This window comes from Anomaloglossus baeobatrachus, chromosome 12 (genome assembly GCF_048569485.1).
Source record: "Anomaloglossus baeobatrachus isolate aAnoBae1 chromosome 12, aAnoBae1.hap1, whole genome shotgun sequence".
NCBI lineage: Eukaryota > Metazoa > Chordata > Amphibia > Anura > Aromobatidae > Anomaloglossus > Anomaloglossus baeobatrachus.
In genome coordinates this window covers 20,986,797-21,006,335 of record NC_134364.1, presented here as the reverse complement: position 1 = coordinate 21,006,335, position 19,539 = coordinate 20,986,797, and the positions used below count along the sequence as shown (strand labels likewise).

Genomic DNA, 19,539 nt, shown 5'->3' with positions numbered 1-19,539 from the left:
AGGTGGATTAAGCGGGCTGCAGAGTTTAGGATAGATTGGAGGGGTGCAAGAGTGTTGGAAGGGAGGCTAGAGAGCAGGAGGTTGCAGTAGACGAGGCGGGAGATGATGAGGGCATGCACTAATGTTTTTGCTGATTCTTGGTTAAGGAAAGCACGGATCCGGGAGATATTTTTGAGTTGTAATCAGCATGAATTGAAGAGGGCTTGGATGTGTGGCTTGAAGGATAGAGCAGAGTCGAGGGTCACTCCAAGGCAACGAGCTTGTGAGACTGGGGAGAGTGAGCAACCAGTGAGTTTGATGGAAAGGCTTGTTGGAGGAGATGAGTGAGGAGGAGGAAAGACAATGAACTCTGTTTTGTCCATGTTAAGTTTTAGGAATCGCGCAGAGAAGGATGAAATAGCAGACAGACATTGTGGGATTCTGGTTAGTAGAGAGGTAATGTCAGGTCCAGAGAGGTAGATCTGTGTGTCATCAGCATAGAGATGATACTGGAAGCCGTGGGACTCTATGAGTTGTCCCAGGCCGAAGGTGTAGATGGAGAACAGCAGGGGTCCAAGAACTGAGCCTTGGGGGACACCGACAGATAGGGGGCGAGATAAGGAAGTGGTGTGAGAATGGAAGACTCTGAAAGTTCGGTCGGTTATGTTACTAAATAATAGGAGTCTACCTGTGAGCAGCAAGGCGCTGTGACCTTCTGACACCAGATTCACCCGGGGTCTCCCCCGAGTGAGATACACTCATGACAGTAGTGGTCTTTAGCTGTTATGAAACTACAACTCCCAGCACGGATGTACTATAAACCAATCTTCCTCAAGGCTGTTTTTCTTAAAGGCACCTTGTCACCAGAATGGTCAGATCCACATGTGCTTACATACCTAAAATTGCTGATTGGTAGACACATGTTATGGGGATGGCAAAAGGTTTAACAACTTTTTAGAGTTTCCACTTTTGAACTGTTATATGAGATTTTACTTTTCTGATGTGATATTTGATATATTGTCTCTTGACTTTACAGCTTTTTATTGGGCCATTACCCTACAATACGAAAGCTGACTGAGAACAATGAACTTATCTATGATTATTTCCTAGACTGGTAAGTAAATGATGGAGGGCGCTGTTATCTAAAAGTTGATGCAAAAAAAGTGGTGGTCAAAAGAGGTACTGCAAGTGGCAGACAAAATGGTAAATTGCAAGAAATACATGTAAATTTTGAGTCCAAGAAATGGAAAAAAAAAAAATCCTCATTTTAACACCAAGGTGAATTCACAAATTCAGATAATTTTGCAGCAATTTTTAGGTTCCTACTACTGTGGTTACATGTTGATTTGCTATTGTATAGGACGGAGAAATATGGCCCCGTCGTACGGATTAATGGCTTCCACACAGTCATTGTAATCATTTCCAGTCCTGAAGCAATAAAGGTAAATTATAATGGTAAAACAAGGATGCAAACATTAAAGGGATTGTTCACACCAGGAAAACATGGCTGCTTGATTTGTTGCAGGAACTTCTGATGTCCACAAAACACCCGAAGGACAAATTTTATGATGATATGTTTAATTTATTTGGCGTCAGGTGAGTGATAATAATGGAACAAAGTATTTACACTGGAGATCAAAATTAGAAAAACAATGTATGATCACTTGCTTTTTTCAGAAATAATGTAATCTACTGTATATTGAACAGTCACCAATCAGTAGGACGTGTACAGGCCTTTGCTGTGAATGACTTCACCGCATCTGCATCCACAGGACATCACTAGCCTCTCACACTGCTCTGGTGGGATTTTGGTCCACTCTTCTTCCAGTCTCTTCTACAGTTCTTTGAGTGTTGTGGGGTTTTTGGCCATAACTTTGTCACCAAGGATTTTCCAGAGGTTTTCTATTTGGTTTAGATCAGGACTGTGGACTGTGGCCATTTCATTGTTTCAATGTTTTCTGTTTAAAGGAACTGCTTTACCCTTTTTGCTGTGTGAAAGGGGGCATTGTTGTGCATGAAAATTGTTGGCTGCTTGAGAGATGGACGCAGAAAACGAACGACACGTGTTGTTGAAGGAGGTTGTAATCCACACTTGCATTCACTCTGCCATGTAGCTGTACGAGAGGTCCAACTCCTGCTGCAGAAAACATTTCCCAAACCAGGACACGTCCTCCACCACCTTTCACACACTTCTTAACACACTTTGGGTTCAGTCTTTCCCTAGTTTGTCAACGAACATAATGTTTCCCATCAGACCCAAATAAATTAAACTTGCTTTCATCACTAAAATGACCTGTGGACACTTCTCCTCTGTCCACACAACATGCTCCTCACCAAAGATGAGTCTAGTCTTTTGATTCTTTCTGCTAATGAGAGGTTTGGAGGCTTGATCACTGCAGAGTGGTCTTACAGTCCAAATGCTCTTAAACGTTGTGACACTGTATGACAAGACAGATCCTTACCCTGTTTGTTTAGTGCTGAACTTGCGAGCAATTCCAGTGTTGAAATAATTACCCATGGAAATTCTCCACATTATCCATCCTGTCCTCTCTTGCATTTGTCTTTCGAGGGCGACCAGCCTTCTTGGGGGACTTGAAAGAGTTTGTGATGTAAAGATGCAATATTCTCAAAATTACAGACTTGGAATGATCAACTTCTCTTGCTATGGCTAATAGGGTCACCCCTTTTGCCTTCATCTGGACAACCTGCTGCCGGAGGGTTTCAGTCACTTTGGAACGGCACTACACTTTTGCAAAATCAATGCAAACTGGAAAGTTAGGCTGACAGTTACATAGGGTTTGTCAGATAATTAAGGAAATTAGTAACTTGTGCCAGATTAACACCAATAACTTGCAGGTATCTGAAAGTGTTCTCTAATTTTGATCCGTGTTCTTTTTCATTTATCTAATTTACATTTTTCTTATGTGCTTTATAAAAAATTCAACTTATGAAATAAGCTTAAAATACTGCGAGTTTACTCATATTAAGATATAATCACCTAGGACTACACAATGACCTTCACATTTGGGAAATTGTGTGTTGTTCTCTAATTTTGATCTCCTTTGTGTATGATCTATTTTAAGTTTCTTTATTTATTATGGGTTTTTTTTTATTTTAGATTTTTGGGAAATGGATTGTTGAATGACAGAAATTACGACCACTGGCACAAACAGCGCAGAATCATGGATCCCGCCTTCAGCAGACCGTACGTATCGTTACGGTGGCACATTGATGTATATTCAGGAATATCTCATAATCAAGAAACTCAGCCAGAATTAGTACAATTAAAATGGCTGCAGTCATTAAACTAAAACTGGTTACTTTGACAATGTTCTCCAGGTATTTGATGGGATTAATGGGAACGTTCAATGAAAAGGCAGAAGAACTGATGGAGCGTCTGAATGAGAAAGCCGATAAGAAGTCAGAAGTTGTAATGCACAACTTGCTGAATAGAATGACCCTGGATGTAATCGCCAAGGTTTGCTCCACCTGCACTACTAATATACTGCCCCTATATACAAGAATATAACCACTATAATACTGCCCCCTATGTACAAGAATATAACTTCTATAATACTGCCCTCTATGTACAAGAATATAACTACTATAATACTGCCCCTATGTACAAAAATATATCTACTATAATACTTCCCCTATGTACAAAAATATAACTACTATAATACTGCTCCTATGTACAAGAATATAACTGCTATAATACTGCCCCTATGTACAAGAATATAGCTACTATAATACTGCCCCCTATGTACAAGAATATACCTACTATAATACTGCCACTATGTACAAGAATATAACTACTATAATACTGCCCCCTATGTACAAGAATATAACTACTATAATACTGCCCCTATGTATAAGAATATAACTATTATAATACTGCCCCCTATGTACAAGAATATAACTACTATAATACTGCCCCCTATGTACAAGAATATATCTACTATAATACTACCCCCATGTACAAAAATATAACTACTATAATACTGCCCCTATGTACAAGAATATAACTACTATAATACTGCCCCTATGTATAAGAATATAACTACTATAATACTGCCCCCTATGTACAAGAATATAACTACTATAATACTGCCCCCTATGTACAAGAATATAACTACTATAATACTGCTCCTATGTACAAGAATATAACTACTATAATACTGCCCCTATGTACAAGAATATAACTACCATAATACTGCCCCTATGTACAAGAATATAACTACTATAATACTGCCCCTATGTACAAGAATATAACTGCTATAATACTGCCCCTATGTACAAGAATATAACTACTATAATACTGCACCCTATGTACAAGAATATACCTACTATAATACTGCCACTATGTACAAGAATATAACTACTATAATACTGCCCCTATGTACAAGAATATAGCTACTATAATACTGCCCCCTATGTACAAGAATATAACTACTATAATACTGCCCCCCTATATACAAGAATATAACTACTATAATACTGCCCCTATATACAACAATATAACTACTATAATACTGCCCCTATATACAAGAATATAGCTACTATAATACTGCCCCTATATACAACAATATAACTACTATAATACTGCCCCTATATACAAGAATATAACTACTATAATACTGCCTTGGTATAGCTATACACGTTTCTCTCGCTTGTATAACTATACATTATATTGCAGCTTTTTGTCTCTTGTCTGTGTTACTGTACAGGTGGCATTTGATATAGACCTGAACGCTCTACATGACGACCAGACACCTTTCCCACGAGCCATTTACATGGCTATGAGGGGCCTTGTCGAGATGAGGAACCCTCTTGCACGGGTGTGTATATAGAATAGCTGATTAAAAGAACACAGTATGGTGTCTAGTGATGGGGTAGAGGGGCTGCTGCATGGCACTCAGGTTTTCTCTCATCATTTTTTTTTATTTTTTCTTTCATGTGTATCAGAATATTTAGTTAGGGACATGATTTTAATGTTCTGCTTTTCTTGACAGCTTATGCCCTCCAAACAAAAAATGATCCAAGAAACCAGAGAGTCAATCCGACTACTGCGTAAGACGGGGAGGGAATGCATCGAAAAGAGACAGAAGATGGTGCAAGACGAGGCGGAGGTCCCTACTGATATACTGACTCAGATACTCAAAGGAGGCGGTAAATATGTCACATGCCCTGTATTTATGTGGTCAAATCACTGCAACTATGAGGTCAGCATAACCTTATACTGAAATACTTTAAGCTTTGGGGTCTTTCTCTTTCCAATCTGTGTCTCTGGGACTGTGACCTCCTATGTTATGATGACCCCTTAACATCATCACATGAGTAACAGTAACGATGAGTGAGCACTACCATGCTCAGGTGCTCAGTACTCGTAACTAGTGATGAGTGGGCACTACCATGCTCAGGTGCTCAGTACTCGTAACTAGTGATGAGTGGGCACTACCATGCTCAGGTGCTCAGTACTGGTAACTAGTGATGAGCGGGCACTACCATGCTCAGGTGCTCAGTACTTTTGACTAGTGATGAGCGGGCACTACCATGCTCAGGTCCTCAGTACTCGTAACTAGTGATGAGCGGGCACTACCATGCTCGTGTGCTCAGTACTGGTAACTAGTGACGAGCGGGCACTACCATGCTCAGGTGCTCAGTACTCGTAACTAGTGATGAGCGTGCACTACCATGCTCGGGTGCTCAGTACTGGTAACTAGTGATGAGCGGGCACTACCATGCTCGGGTGCTCAGTTCTGGTAACTAGTGATGAGCGGGCACTACCATGCTCGGGTGCTCAGTACTGGTAACTAGTGATGAGCGGGCACTACCATGCTCGGGTGCTCAGTACTGGTAACTAGTGATGAGCGTGCACTACCATGCTCGTGTGCTCAGTACTGGTAACTAGTGATGAGCGGGCACTACCATGCTCAGGTGCTCAGTACTCGTAACTAGTGATGAGCGTGCACTACCATGCTCGTGTGCTCAGTACTGGTAACTAGTGATGAGCGGGCACTACCATGCTCAGGTGCTCAGTACTCGTAACTAGTGATGAGCGTGTACTACCATGCTCGGGTGCTCAGTACTGGTAACTAGTGATGAGCGGGCACTACCATGCTCTGGTGCTCAGTACTCGTAACTAGTGATGAGCGTGTACTACCATGCTCGGGTGCTCAGTACTGGTAACTAGTGATGAGCGAGCACTACCATGCTCAGGTGCTCAGTACTCGTAACTAGTGATGAGCGTGCACTACCATGCTCAGGTGCTCAGTACTGGTAACTAGTGATGAGCGGGCACTACCATGCTCAGGTGCTCAGTACTCGTAACTAGTGATGAGCAGGCACTACCATGCTCAGGTGCTCAGTACTCGTAACTAGTGATGAGCGGGCACTACCATGCTCAGGTGCTCAGTACTCGTAACTAGTGATGAGCGGGCACTACCATGCTCAGGTGCTCAGTACTCGTAACTAGTGATGAGCAGCGACTACCATGCTCGGGTGCTCAGTACTGGTAACTAGTGATGAGCGGGCACTACCATGCTCAGGTACTCAGTACTCGTAACTAGTGATGAGTGGGCACTACCATGCTCAGGTGCTCGGTACTGGTAACTAGTGATGAGCGGGCACTACCATGCTCGGGTGCTCTGTACTCGTAACTAGTGATGAGCGGGCACTACCATGCTCGGGTGCTCAGTACTCGTAACTAGTGATGAGCGGGCACTACCATGCTCAGGTGCTCAGTACTCGTAACTAGTGATGAGCAGGCACTACCATGCTCAGGTGCTCAGTACTCGTAACTAGTGATGAGCGGGCACTACCATGCTCAGGTGCTCAGTACTCGTAACTAGTGATGAGCGGGCACTACCATGCTCAGGTGCTCAGTACTCGTAACTAGTGATGAGCGGGCACTACCATGCTCAGGTGCTCAGTACTCGTAACTAGTGATGAGCGTGCACTACCATGCTCGGGTGCTCAGTACTGGTAACTAGTGGTGAGCGGGCACTACCATGCTCAGGTGCTCTGTACTCATAACTAGTGATGAGCGGGCACTACCATGCTCGGGTGCTCAGTACTGGTAACTAGTGATGAGCGGGCACTACCATGCTCGGGTGCTCAGTACTGGTAACTAGTGATGAGCGGGCACTACCATGCTCAGGTGCTCGGTACTGGTAACTAGTGATGAGCGGGCACTACCATGCTCGGGTGCTCTGTACTCGTAACTAGTGATGAGCGGGCACTACCATGCTCAGGTGCTCAGTACTCGTAACTAGTGATGAGTGGGCACTACTATGCTCGGGTGCTCAGTACTCGTAACTAGTGATGAGCGTGCACTACCATGCTCAGGTGCTCAGTACTCGTAACTAGTGATGAGCGGGCACTACCATGCTCAGGTGCTCAGTACTCGTAACTAGTGATGAGTGGGCACTACCATGCTCAGGTGCTCGGTACTGGTAACTAGTGATGAGCGGGCACTACCATGCTCGGGTGCTCTGTACTCGTAACTAGTGATGAGCGGGCACTACCATGCTCGGGTGCTCAGTACTCGTAACTAGTGATGAGCGGGCACTACCATGCTCGGGTGCTCAGTACTCGTAACTAGTGATGAGCGGGCACTACCATGCTCGGGTGCTCAGTACTCGTAACTAGTGATGAGCGGGCACTACCATGCTCGGGTGCTCAGTACTCGTAACTAGTGATGAGCGGGCACTACCATGCTCGGGTGCTCAGTACTGGTAGCTAGTGATGAGCGGGCACTACCATGCTCGGGTGCTCAGTACTCGTAACTAGTGATGAGCGGGCACTACCATGCTCGGGTAATCCATACTCATAATGAGCAGTTGGACACAACTCGTGTACCAGAGTATAATGGAAGGCAATGGGGAAGTCAAGCATTTTCCGGAAGATTTCCCAGAAAAATGCTTGTGTCCCACATTGACTTCCATTACAGTCAGGTAATTGAGTCGCGCCCTTCTGAGCGTCCGACTGCACGTTACGAGTGTCGAGCACCCGAGCATGGTAGTGTTCGCTCATCCCTAGTTACAAGTACAGAGCACCCGAGCATGGCAGTGCCCGCTCATAATAATAATAATTTTATTCATTTATATAGTGCTATTAATTCCACAGTGCTTCACATATATTTGCAACACTGTCCCCATTGGAGCTCACAATCTAGAGTCCCTATCTGTATGTCTTTGGAGTGTGGGAGGAAACCGGAGAACCCGGAGGAAACCCACGCAAACATGGGGAGAACATACAAACTCCTTGCAGATGGTGTCCTTGGTGGGATTTGAACCCAGGACCCAATGCTGCAAGACTGCAGTGCTAACCACTGAGCCACCGTGCCGCTCATCACTAATTACCAGTGCCGAGCACCCGAGCATAGTAGTGCCCTCTCATCACTAGTTACGAGTGCCGAGCACCTGAGCATGGTAGTGCCCGCTCATCACTTAGTACCAGTGCCGAGCACCCGATCATAGTAGTGCTCGCTCATCACTAGTTACGAGTACAGAACACCCGAGCATGGTAGTGCCCGCTCATCACTAGTTACCAGTACTGAGCACCTGAGCATGGTAGTGCCCGCTCATCACTAGTTACGAGTGCCGAGCACCTGAGCATAGTAGTGCTCGCTCATCACTAGTTACGAGTACAGAACACCCGAGCATGGTAGTGCACGCTCATCACTAGTTACGAGTACTGAGCACCTGAGCATGGTAGTGCCCGCTCATCACTAGTTACCAGTACTGAGCACACGAGTGCCCGCTCATCACTAGTGACGAGTACCGAGCACCCGAGCATGGTAGTGCTCGCTCATCACTAGTTACGAGTACAGAACACCCGAGCATGGTAGTGCCCGCTCATCACTAGTTACGAGTGCCGAGCACCTGAGCATAGTAGTGCCCGCTCATCACTTAGTACCAGTGCCGAGCACCCGATCATAGTAGTGCCCCCTCATCACTAGTTACGCGTACTGAACACCCGAGCATGGTAGTACCAGCTCATCACTAGTTACGAGTACAGAACACCTGAGCATGGCAATGCCCACTCATCACTAGTTACCAGTGCCGAGCACCCGATCATGGTACTGCCCACTCATCACTAATTACGAGTGCCGAGCACCCGAGCATGGTAGTGCCCGCTCATCACTAGTTACCAGTGCCGAGCACCCGATCATGGTACTGCCCACTCATCACTAATTACGAGTGCCGAGCACCCGAGCATGGTAGTGCCCGCTCATCACTAGTTACGAGTACCGATGACCTGAGCATTTCTGGTGGCCGGTCACCACCATGCCATGCATGCCTGATTTTGGTTTGCTATGTATTCCTCCTGTTGGTGGCTGTTCAGATTCAGTTACCTCACCCCATTCCACAGGCAATGCTAATTAAGCACCATCTTGGATCTGGTTCGCCTTTATCAATGGTTGCTGTTTGGCACTGGGAGGATCAGTTCTGATATAGTCCTGGTATGTGTGGGGTCTTCTCCACATGCTGGGACCTGGGCTGGTCTCTATCCACAAGTGCCTTTTTTGCAACATAGAAGCGGTTATATACAGGTTACAGGTATGTGTGCTCTATTATGGTTCTGCTTTTAACTTTATCTAGGAGGCCGCATGGCACATGAAATACAGAATGTAGAGTAGGACCCCCCTATTGAGATTTGCCGTGACGTTGGCAGGGGTGGCTCAAAAAATTGATCAATTATTTGCTAAAAATCTCAATTTTTTTTTTTATTGTAGTACAGTTGGAATAAATCTGTGAATTTTCACTTTTTATATTATGCATGCCAATTTCAGATCATGCTGGCTCCCCTCTCTCTATGACCTGAGCATGGTAGTGCTCACTGATCACTAGTTACGAGTACCGAGCACCAGAGCATGGTAGTGCTCATTCAACATTAGTTATGAATACCGGAGCATGGTAGTGCCCGCTGATCTCTAGTTACGAGTACCGAGCACCTGAGCATGGTAGTGCTCACTTATCACTAGTTACGAGTACCGAGCATGGTAGTGCCCGCTCATCACAGTTCAACACACTGCTCTCCTGAAATAATCTGTGCTGCTGTTGTCATCCTTAGATTGACTTTATTAACTAGTCTCCACCCAAGTGGCTACATATATGCGATAATCCTGACCTAAGGCGCCTTTATTCATTGATTATGGACTTAGCAAATGATCCTTTATGATCCGGTTATCTCACCAACTACGCTGAATTTCTTTTCAATTTTTACAGTTTTGGAAGATGAATGCGACATTGAAGTGTTAATAGACAACTTTGTCACTTTCTTCATCGCTGGTAGGCATCAATAATACCATAGACATTTAATGTATTGCAGTATATACCATGTTTCCCTGAAAATAAGACAGGGTCTGATATTTTTTTGATCCGAAAGATGTACTAGGGCTTATTTTCAGGGGGTGTCTTATATTTTCCCATGAACAACAATCCACATTTATTCTTGAACAAAAAAAAACAACATTCATTCAAATCTAATCATGTGATCACATTCTGGAACATCAATATTTCATGTTGCTCCTTTTACTGGTTCAGATGCACATTTTCTTATCTGATCCGCTGTTCTCATGGTGCAGAACCAGTCCTATAGTGGTGGTTATAGACCATATTTACAAAGGTTTACATTTTATTATTCTCTATATACTGCTCAATTTATCCACAAAAGAAAGCAGACACCCCCTAAAAGAATCGCACTTTCCAGACCCCAAACACAGCCCAATAGCTCCTCATAATGCACAATTACACCTGATCTGGGGTAGAAATGGGTCCCCGAACCTCTTAGGCTCCTGTACGGCTGCACCAATGATATGTGCACCCATGTTGGGTGCGACTGTATGGAGCTGCTGTTTAACCACTTTAATGTCACTCACTAGCCATTAACGTTGGCTTTAAGTGGAGTGATGGTGTCATGTATCTGCTCAGGCGGCCCTTCCGCTATCTGAGTTGCTGAAAGGCTGCTATGGCCATCACCGCCATCTTTATTCTCCAAAAGAGACCGGGTTTCATAGGAGATTATTGTATGGTAAAGTGAGTGGTGCCGTACAAACACTATAACTTGTGCCACAAAAATCAAGCCCTTGTATGACTATGAAGAAAAAACAAAAAACAAAAAGCCAGCACCAAATGTGCACTTCAGCACTAAACATTCCAAACTGTACTTATTATAAAAATTTTGAGATTTTTGGCAAAAAATTGCAATTTCTTGAGCTGCCTCGCCACGTCACGGCAAATCTCATTAGAGGCAGTCCTACACTAAAATATTTTTATAAAATGTGCCATACGGCCTCACATATGAATAGTAGAACTGCTCTCAGCAGCACTCACCTGGTCTATTTCAATCCCGTACCCATGACAGAGTCATGGCTGTGGGCGGGACAGGTCCAAGCAAATGCTGCATGAAGTAAATAGCCTGTGGACAAAGCCTGATGACTCAATGTGAACAGTCACCAACCGCCAAAATCTAGACAGATGGAATACATCCCAAATTGGGGTGCATAGCAAGGTGAAGGTCAACCACCGACCAATTCAATGAAGAAAAAACAAAAAGCCAGCACCAAATGTGCACTTCAGCACTAAACATTCCAAACTGTACTTATTATAAAAATTTTGAGATTTTTGGCAAAAAATTGCAATTTCTTGAGCTGCCTCGCCACGTCACGGCAAATCTCATTAGAGGCAGTCCTACACTAAAATATTTTTATAAAATGTGCCATACGGCCTCACATATGAATAGTAGAACTGCTCTCAGCAGCACTCACCTGGTCTATTTCAATCCCGTACCCATGACAGAGTCATGGCTGTGGGCGGGACAGGTCCAAGCAAATGCTGCATGAAGTAAATAGCCTGTGGACAAAGCCTGATGACTCAATGTGAACAGTCACCAACCGCCAAAATCTAGACAGATGGAATACATCCCAAATTGGGGTGCATAGCAAGGTGGAGGTCAACCACCGACCAATTCAATGAAGAAAAAACAAAAAGCCAGCACCAAATGTGCACTTCAGCACTAAACATTCCAAACTGTACTTATTATAAAAATTTTGAGATTTTTGGCAAAAAATTGCAATTTCTTGAGCTGCCTCGCCACGTCACGGCAAATCTCATTAGAGGCAGTCCTACACTAAAATATTTTTATAAAATGTGCCATACGGCCTCACATATGAATAGTAGAACTGCTCTCAGCAGCACTCACCTGGTCTATTTCAATCCCGTACCCATGACAGAGTCATGGCTGTGGGCGGGACAGGTCCAAGCACATTTTATAAAAATATTTTAGTGTAGGACTGCCTCTAATGAGATTTGCCGTGACGTGGCGAGGCAGCTCAAGAAATTGCAATTTTTTTGCCAAAAATCTCAAAATTTTTATAATAAGTACAGTTTGGAATGTTTAGTGCTGAAGTGCACATTTGGTGCTGGCTTTTTGTTTTTTCTTCATTGAATTGGTCGGTGGTTGACCTCCACCTTGCTATGCACCCCAATTTGGGATGTATTCCATCTGTCTAGATTTTGGCGGTTGGTGACTGTTCACATTGAGTCATCAGGCTTTGTCCACAGGCTATTTACTTCATGCAGCATTTGCTTGGACCTGTCCCGCCCACAGCCATGACTCAGTCATGGGTACGGGATTGAAATAGACCAGGTGAGTGCTGCTGAGAGCAGTTCTACTATTCATATGTGAGGCCGTATGGCACATTTTATAAAAATATTTTAGTGTAGGACTGCCTCTAATGAGATTTGCCGTGACGTGGCGAGGCAGCTCAAGAAATTGCAATTTTTTTGCCAAAAATCTCAAAATTTTTATAATAAGTACAGTTTGGAATGTTTAGTGCTGAAGTGCACATTTGGTGCTGGCTTTTTGTTTTTTCTTCATTGAATTGGTCGGTGGTTGACCTCCACCTTGCTATGCACCCCAATTTGGGATGTATTCCATCTGTCTAGATTTTGGCGGTTGGTGACTGTTCACATTAAGTCATCAGGCTTTGTCCACAGGCTATTTACTTCATGCAGCATTTGCTTGGACCTGTCCCGCCCACAGCCATGACTCAGTCATGGGTACGGGATTGAAATAGACCAGGTGAGTGCTGCTGAGAGCAGTTCTACTATTCATATGTGAGGCCGTATGGCACATTTTATAAAAATATTTTAGTGTAGGACTGCCTCTAATGAGATTTGCCGTGACGTGGCGAGGCAGCTCAAGAAATTGCAATTTTTTTGCCAAAAATCTCAAAATTTTTATAATAAGTACAGTTTGGAATGTTTAGTGCTGAAGTGCACATTTGGTGCTGGCTTTTTGTTTTTTCTTCATTGAATTGGTCGGTGGTTGACCTCCACCTTGCTATGCACCCCAATTTGGGATGTATTCCATCTGTCTAGATTTTGGCGGTTGGTGACTGTTCACATTGAGTCATCAGGCTTTGTCCACAGGCTATTTACTTCATGCAGCATTTGCTTGGACCTGTCCCGCCCACAGCCATGACTCAGTCATGGGTACGGGATTGAAATAGACCAGGTGAGTGCTGCTGAGAGCAGTTCTACTATTCATATGTGAGGCCGTATGGCACATTTTATAAAAATATTTTAGTGTAGGACTGCCTCTAATGAGATTTGCCGTGACGTGGCGAGGCAGCTCAAGAAATTGCAATTTTTTTGCCAAAAATCTCAAAATTTTTATAATAAGTACAGTTTGGAATGTTTAGTGCTGAAGTGCACATTTGGTGCTGGCTTTTTGTTTTTTCTTCCTTGTATGACTATGTCTACAGAGGGATTAAAAAAAAAAAAAAAAGACAACCTATGGTTCTTTGAAGAAGAAGGGAAAGAAGAATTGAAAGTGCAAAAATGAAAAGTTGCTGGTCATGAAGGGATTAGTGAAAGCTGTCTCTTTCCTCAGGGCAAGAAACCACGGCCAATCAGTTGGCATTTGCCGTCCAGGAATTGGCCCGAAATCCTGAGATTCTGCAAAAGTGAGTTATCCTGTTTCCTAATGGTAAACTTTGGGGGTGAGAGGTAGGAAGGGAACACTGTAGAATACCTACCCGAATATTAACATTTCTAAACTGGTGAGGTGCATATGCAAAACTGGCAAGACATCATCTTCACTGCAGATTAAAATTAGAGAACAATGTCTGATCAGTTGCTTTTTTCAGAAATAATGTAATCTATATTGACCAACATTTGAAAGTTTTTTGTCATGCCACTAGAACAGGGTTTTACAAAAGATCCAAAGTTTATCAACATAAAACCTTTATTTTGCTCAAAATGTGATGATGATAATTAGAGATCAGCAATGACTGTAGCACAGAGAAAGATTATAACTACATTTTCTGAAGGTAACAACAGTCACAATCAGTAGGACGTGCACCGGCCGTCGCTGTGAATGACTTCACAACATCTGCATCCACAGGACATCACTAGTCTCTCACCTGCTCTGGTGGGATTTTTGGTCCACTCTTCTTCCAGTCTCTTCCACAGTTCTTTGACTGTTGTAGGTTTCTTGGCCAACTTTGTCACCAAGGATTTTTCATCGGTTTTCTATTGGGCTTAGATCAGGACTCAGGGCTGTGGCTATTTAATTGTTTCACGGAACTGCTTTCCCCGTTTTGCTGTGTGACAGGGGGCATTGTCCTGCATGAAAATTGCTGGCTGATTGAGTGATGAACGCAAGTAAGGAGCCGCATGTTGTTGAAGAAGGTTCTGATCCACACTTGCATTCACTCTGCCATGTAGCTGTATGAGAGGTCCAACTTCTGCTGCAGAAAACATTCCCCAAACCAGGACACGTCCTCCATCACCTCTCACTGACTTCTTAACACACTTTGGGTTCAGTCTTTCCCCAGTTTGTTGAAGAAAATAATGTTACCCATGAGACCCAAATAAACTAAACTTGCTTTCATCACTAAGGTGAACTGTGGACCGCTTCTCCTCTGTCCACACAACATGCTACTCACCAAAGGGAGTCTAACCTTTTGATTCTTTCTGCTAATGAGAGGATTGGTCACTGCAGAATAGGTTTTCAGTCCAAATGCTCTTAAATGTCGTGACACTCTATGATGAGACAGATCATTACCCTGTTCAGTGCTGAACTGGCGAGCAATTCCAACTGCAGTGCGAACTGATTACCCATGGAGATTCTCTGAATTATTCTGTCCTCTCTTGCATTTGTCTTTCGAGTGCAACCAGCCTTCTTGGGGACTTGAAAGCAGGGCTGTTGAGTCGGAGCTCATTTTGGTGGAGTCGAAGTCAGAGTTGGTATAAAAAACACCGATTCCGACTCTTAAAATAAAGAAATAAATTGGGTGCAGTAGTGCAATGCAGAACGTGCTGAATATTTTTTCATAGGAATTTGGAAAAGTTATGAAATGTCCTATAAATGTCTGTTCTATTCCTGATCTAAGGCTACATTCACACACAGCGTTTTTGCTGCGTTTTTTGAGGATACGTTTGTCAGCTGCAAAAGCAGATCAGCTTTTTAAAAAACCGCATCACCTGAAAGATTTCTGAGCTCATAGATAATGTTTTCAATAGCAAAAGCAGATTAGAAAAACGCCACAAACTGACTGCTCATTCTTTGTGAGGATCCTCACAAAACGCTATCTGAATGTCCTATCTTTTCACCCATTGCCTTTGCTGGATGCCAGAGTCCCTGCATTTCACTGAATTATTTTGCCATCAATGTTCGATATTTTTGTAACAAGAAAGAAATTGTTACCAAGACACTGGCAGTAAAAGATAGTAAAGCTTTTCACACCGGCCAGTTTCTCAAGGCCTTAGTGGAAAAAGTTCTGCAAAATTACGAACTCAAAAAAGAGCAGGTTCTTGCTATTGTAAAGGACACTGCTTCAAACTTGATAAGTACAATTAAACTGATGAATGAGAGTAATGAACAACAGCTAGAAGAAAATTTAGGATTTAGTATGTTAGAGATGGAAGACCACAGTGCTGCTCATGTAACTGAGGAACAAACAGATATTACAACAGAAGAACAGCAAAATGATACTTTAGGATTAGATGATCTTGTTGAAGCTGCTTCAAAACACTTTCCTATTGATCACATGCACTGTGTTGTGCACACGCTGCAGCTGGCAATAAGAGTCTGCAAGAGGGACCCCGGTTTCACACATCCGGCTTTTCGCCGGTTTGGCGGATGCGGTGCACTCCAGTACAGTGTATATAGTACAGTGGCAGCGCGACAAACGCTGGTCACATGCTGTCATGTGACCGGAGCATGTTACCTGGAAGTTGCGGCGCTGCCACTGTACTGTATCGTACTGTACTGGCGTGCGCCTCATCCGCCAAACCGGCGAAAAGCCGGATGTGTGAAACTGGGCGGACATGCTGGAAATCTAATTGGAAAAGTGAGGAAGTTGGCTATTGCCGCCAGAACCCCTAAAATTGATTCCATCTTGAAGAGACGTGCTGGGAAAGGGGCAATTGTTGATCAAGCCACTCGGTGGGGAAGCACTTATTTAATGACTTGCTTGAACTAAAATCGTTTCTTATAGATATGGTCAACCCTCAAGTAACATTAAATGAAGGTCAATGGACACAGGTGGCTGAATTGAAGGAATTGCTTAATCACCCATTTTCCGTGACTAAAAATTACAAGCTGAGCATTTAACTTCTGGCATTTTCAAAAGGGAGTGGAAGAACTTGCTATTTTGCCTGTCCCAAAGAGGAGGTTTAATCGCAGATGGCATTTCTGCTTCAATGAAACGGAGAGAGACACAGCTATTGGAAAATAAAATTCTTCTGGCAGCTGTGCATGTGGACCCAAGTCATCGTATACTGCTTGATGATCAACAGCTTACTAAAGGAAAAGAAGCTTTGAGTGAGGTAGAGGTTAGGATGAGCGGCTACAGGACTGCCAGGCGGAAGAGGACTTGGGGCCTGACAGAGCTACTGCTGCCATATCTTCATCCTCATCAGATGAGGAGTTTAACTTTGACAAGTATTTGGATGACATGGAGCAGGCAAAGCGTTGCCGCAAGGAAATAGATTTATCTCCGTCTCCTATAGCAGCAGATTGACCAGATTGCAGTAACATTTTTCACTTACTCTCAAAGAAATAGAAAAATTCAACCGTTCATCAAAACTGACTGTGCATGAGGCAATTCCTCTATACCCGGAAATTGTTAGAGATGTTGCCCATGTGGTTACAGTAACTTTGGTTGGAGGCAAAGCCGTAGAGAGGTTGTTCTCTAGCCTTAAAATTATTAGGTCAGATTTGAGGTCATCTATGAAGGAGGATCTGATGGAGGCAATTCTATTTCTTACAACAAATTCATAGACTGCACAAATGTTATTTACTATATTTTTGTTGAAAACTGTTTTTTGCCACTTACATAGTGTATTACATAGTGTTATATATAACACTATGTAAGTGGCAAAAAACAGTTTTCAACAAAAACATACTAAATAATAACATTTAGTATAATGCTTATATTTAAGTGAAAAATGTATTGTAGTGCAATGTGAACATCAGACATTTAATCATCTTTATGATACAATAATCAAGATATTTAGATAGAACATAAAATATATTTATTGGAATACAACTTTAAAACACAAAAAACGAATAAATTGTAAATATGTAATACAATATGTAATATTAATCCACAGATAATTCAGATAATTAAGGGAAATTAGCACCAGGTGCCAGATTAACAACGATAATTTGCAGGTATCCGAAAGTGTTCTCTAATTTTGATCAGCGTTCTCTTGCATTTATCTCATTTACATTTTTATTATGTTCTTTGGAATAAATTCTATTTATAAAATAAGCTTAAAATACTGCGAGTTTCCTTATGTTAGCATATAATGACATAGGATTACAGAATGACCTTAACATTTAGGAAATTGTGTGTTGTTCTCTAATTTTGATCTCCAGTGTGTAATGATCACCGGGGATAAGAGCCCGGGTCACCTAACGGCGCAGTCAGTACTCTTCTCATTGCATGCACAGGGTCCAGGCTGAGGTGGACGAGGTCATTGGTTCGAGGCGAGACATTGAGTATGACGACCTTCATAAACTGCAGTACCTCTCCCAGGTAAAGGAGGACGTAACCCGCAGGTTTATCATACATAATGTAATACCAGAGTAGGCCAGCAGGTGGTGCTATCTCCCCACTTTTTGCATCGGCTGCTGCTTGCACACTGTAACGCAGCTATGTGCGCACGTTGCGTACTTCACTGCAGAAATTTCTGCAGCGATCTGAAGAGCACACGTGCGCTTCAAATCGCTGCCGAAAATGTCCGTAGTGAAAAAAAAAAAGCCGATTCCATGCCCTCTGCCTGCAGCTCCTTCCATAGACAGAGCAGGAGCTGCCGGCAAAGCGCACGGAAGTGACATGTCACTTCTTAGAACGCGCGCTTCGGGCAGCAGCCGAAGCGCTGCGCTCCAAGACACCACGTGCGCATGGCCCCTGCACAATCTCCATAGATTATGCAGGGGACGCAGGACGCATGCAGTTACGCTGCGCTGCAAAGCGCATCGTAACTGCATGTAATTACGCAACGTGCGCACATAGCCTTACTGTACGACATGTAGTCCCAACGCAATATAAATAACTCAACTATATTTAGGTGACATTAACATTTTTTTGTCTTCTCCAGGTACTGAAAGAGACTTTGCGGTTGTACCCCACTGTGACGGGAACCTCCAGATTTTTGGAAGAGGATATGATTGTTGAGGGAATCCGGATTCCTAAAAACGCCTCAGTGCTGGTATTTGGCATTTTAGTGTCTTTTTAAAAAGAGCTGTACTTGTTGTCAATGTCAGTGAATGGGATCATTCTTGTTCATACTCGGAGGCTTTGACCGAGTCCTGATGGGTTTGTCACTATACGAGCTCGTATATCAGTGCAGGATGGAGGCCAAAAACAGGACAGGGATGTTTGCTGCTGTCAGAGATCTAACGAGAGGCTCATGGTGTCACAAGTGTGTCAAGGATGACAGACAGTCATGTGGTTTCAGGCCACAGAAGGTCACAGCATTTGGCTGCGCAGAATGCTCCCTGACTTTCCTTTGTTTCTGCTGCAAATATTCATTGTATATGGCTACATGCACACGCTGCTTCTTTTTCGTGTTCACAAACTGCAGCCAAAACTGCACCTTGTCAGAGAGAGCCTGGAAATGTCACAAAAAATGTAGGTGCTTTTTTGGTGTGTTTTTGCTGCCTTTTTGGTGCGTTTTTGGCTGCAGTTTTGTCAACAATTGTTTCATGTATTTTTCAGTTCAAACAAGCCCATAATGCTTGTCTTGATCCGGCAAAATTTGCTTGTCCGGCGGCCGGATGGAACGTTGAGGGGAATGTTTTTGTACCCGGCAAAAATACGGATCTGGTGGGGTGTTTTATAATGATAGCCTATGGACGCCGGATCATATACCGGAAGCCGGCGCCGGCTTCGTTTTTGGGCATGCGACACATGACTGTGTGTAGTCTCTCTGTCGGTCAGTCTCTCCCTACCTCCCTCCTTTATACTCATCAATCACGGGCGCGGCGCTGCACGGTTGTCACACTGCTCTGGCGGCTTCTCCTCTTTTGAAAATG

General features: G+C 43.5%; 1 protein-coding gene across 3 annotated transcripts in view; it reads left to right on the top strand.

Moving 5' to 3' along the window:
- LOC142258296 (cholesterol 24-hydroxylase-like) overlaps nucleotides 1-19,539 on the top strand; it is a 50,147-nt gene that overhangs the window by 14,466 nt on the left and 16,142 nt on the right. For all 3 annotated transcript variants that reach the window (XM_075330836.1, XM_075330834.1, XM_075330835.1), the window contains exons 3-13: nucleotides 1,016-1,093; nucleotides 1,340-1,421; nucleotides 1,505-1,575; nucleotides 3,098-3,184; nucleotides 3,319-3,457; nucleotides 4,707-4,817; nucleotides 4,992-5,148; nucleotides 10,212-10,274; nucleotides 13,882-13,954; nucleotides 17,953-18,037; nucleotides 18,603-18,713. In XM_075330836.1, coding sequence (XP_075186951.1) covers nucleotides 1,016-1,093; nucleotides 1,340-1,421; nucleotides 1,505-1,575; nucleotides 3,098-3,184; nucleotides 3,319-3,457; nucleotides 4,707-4,817; nucleotides 4,992-5,148; nucleotides 10,212-10,274; nucleotides 13,882-13,954; nucleotides 17,953-18,037; nucleotides 18,603-18,713 — 1,057 coding nt within the window. The remainder of the gene's footprint in view (nucleotides 1-1,015; nucleotides 1,094-1,339; nucleotides 1,422-1,504; nucleotides 1,576-3,097; nucleotides 3,185-3,318; nucleotides 3,458-4,706; nucleotides 4,818-4,991; nucleotides 5,149-10,211; nucleotides 10,275-13,881; nucleotides 13,955-17,952; nucleotides 18,038-18,602; nucleotides 18,714-19,539) is intronic.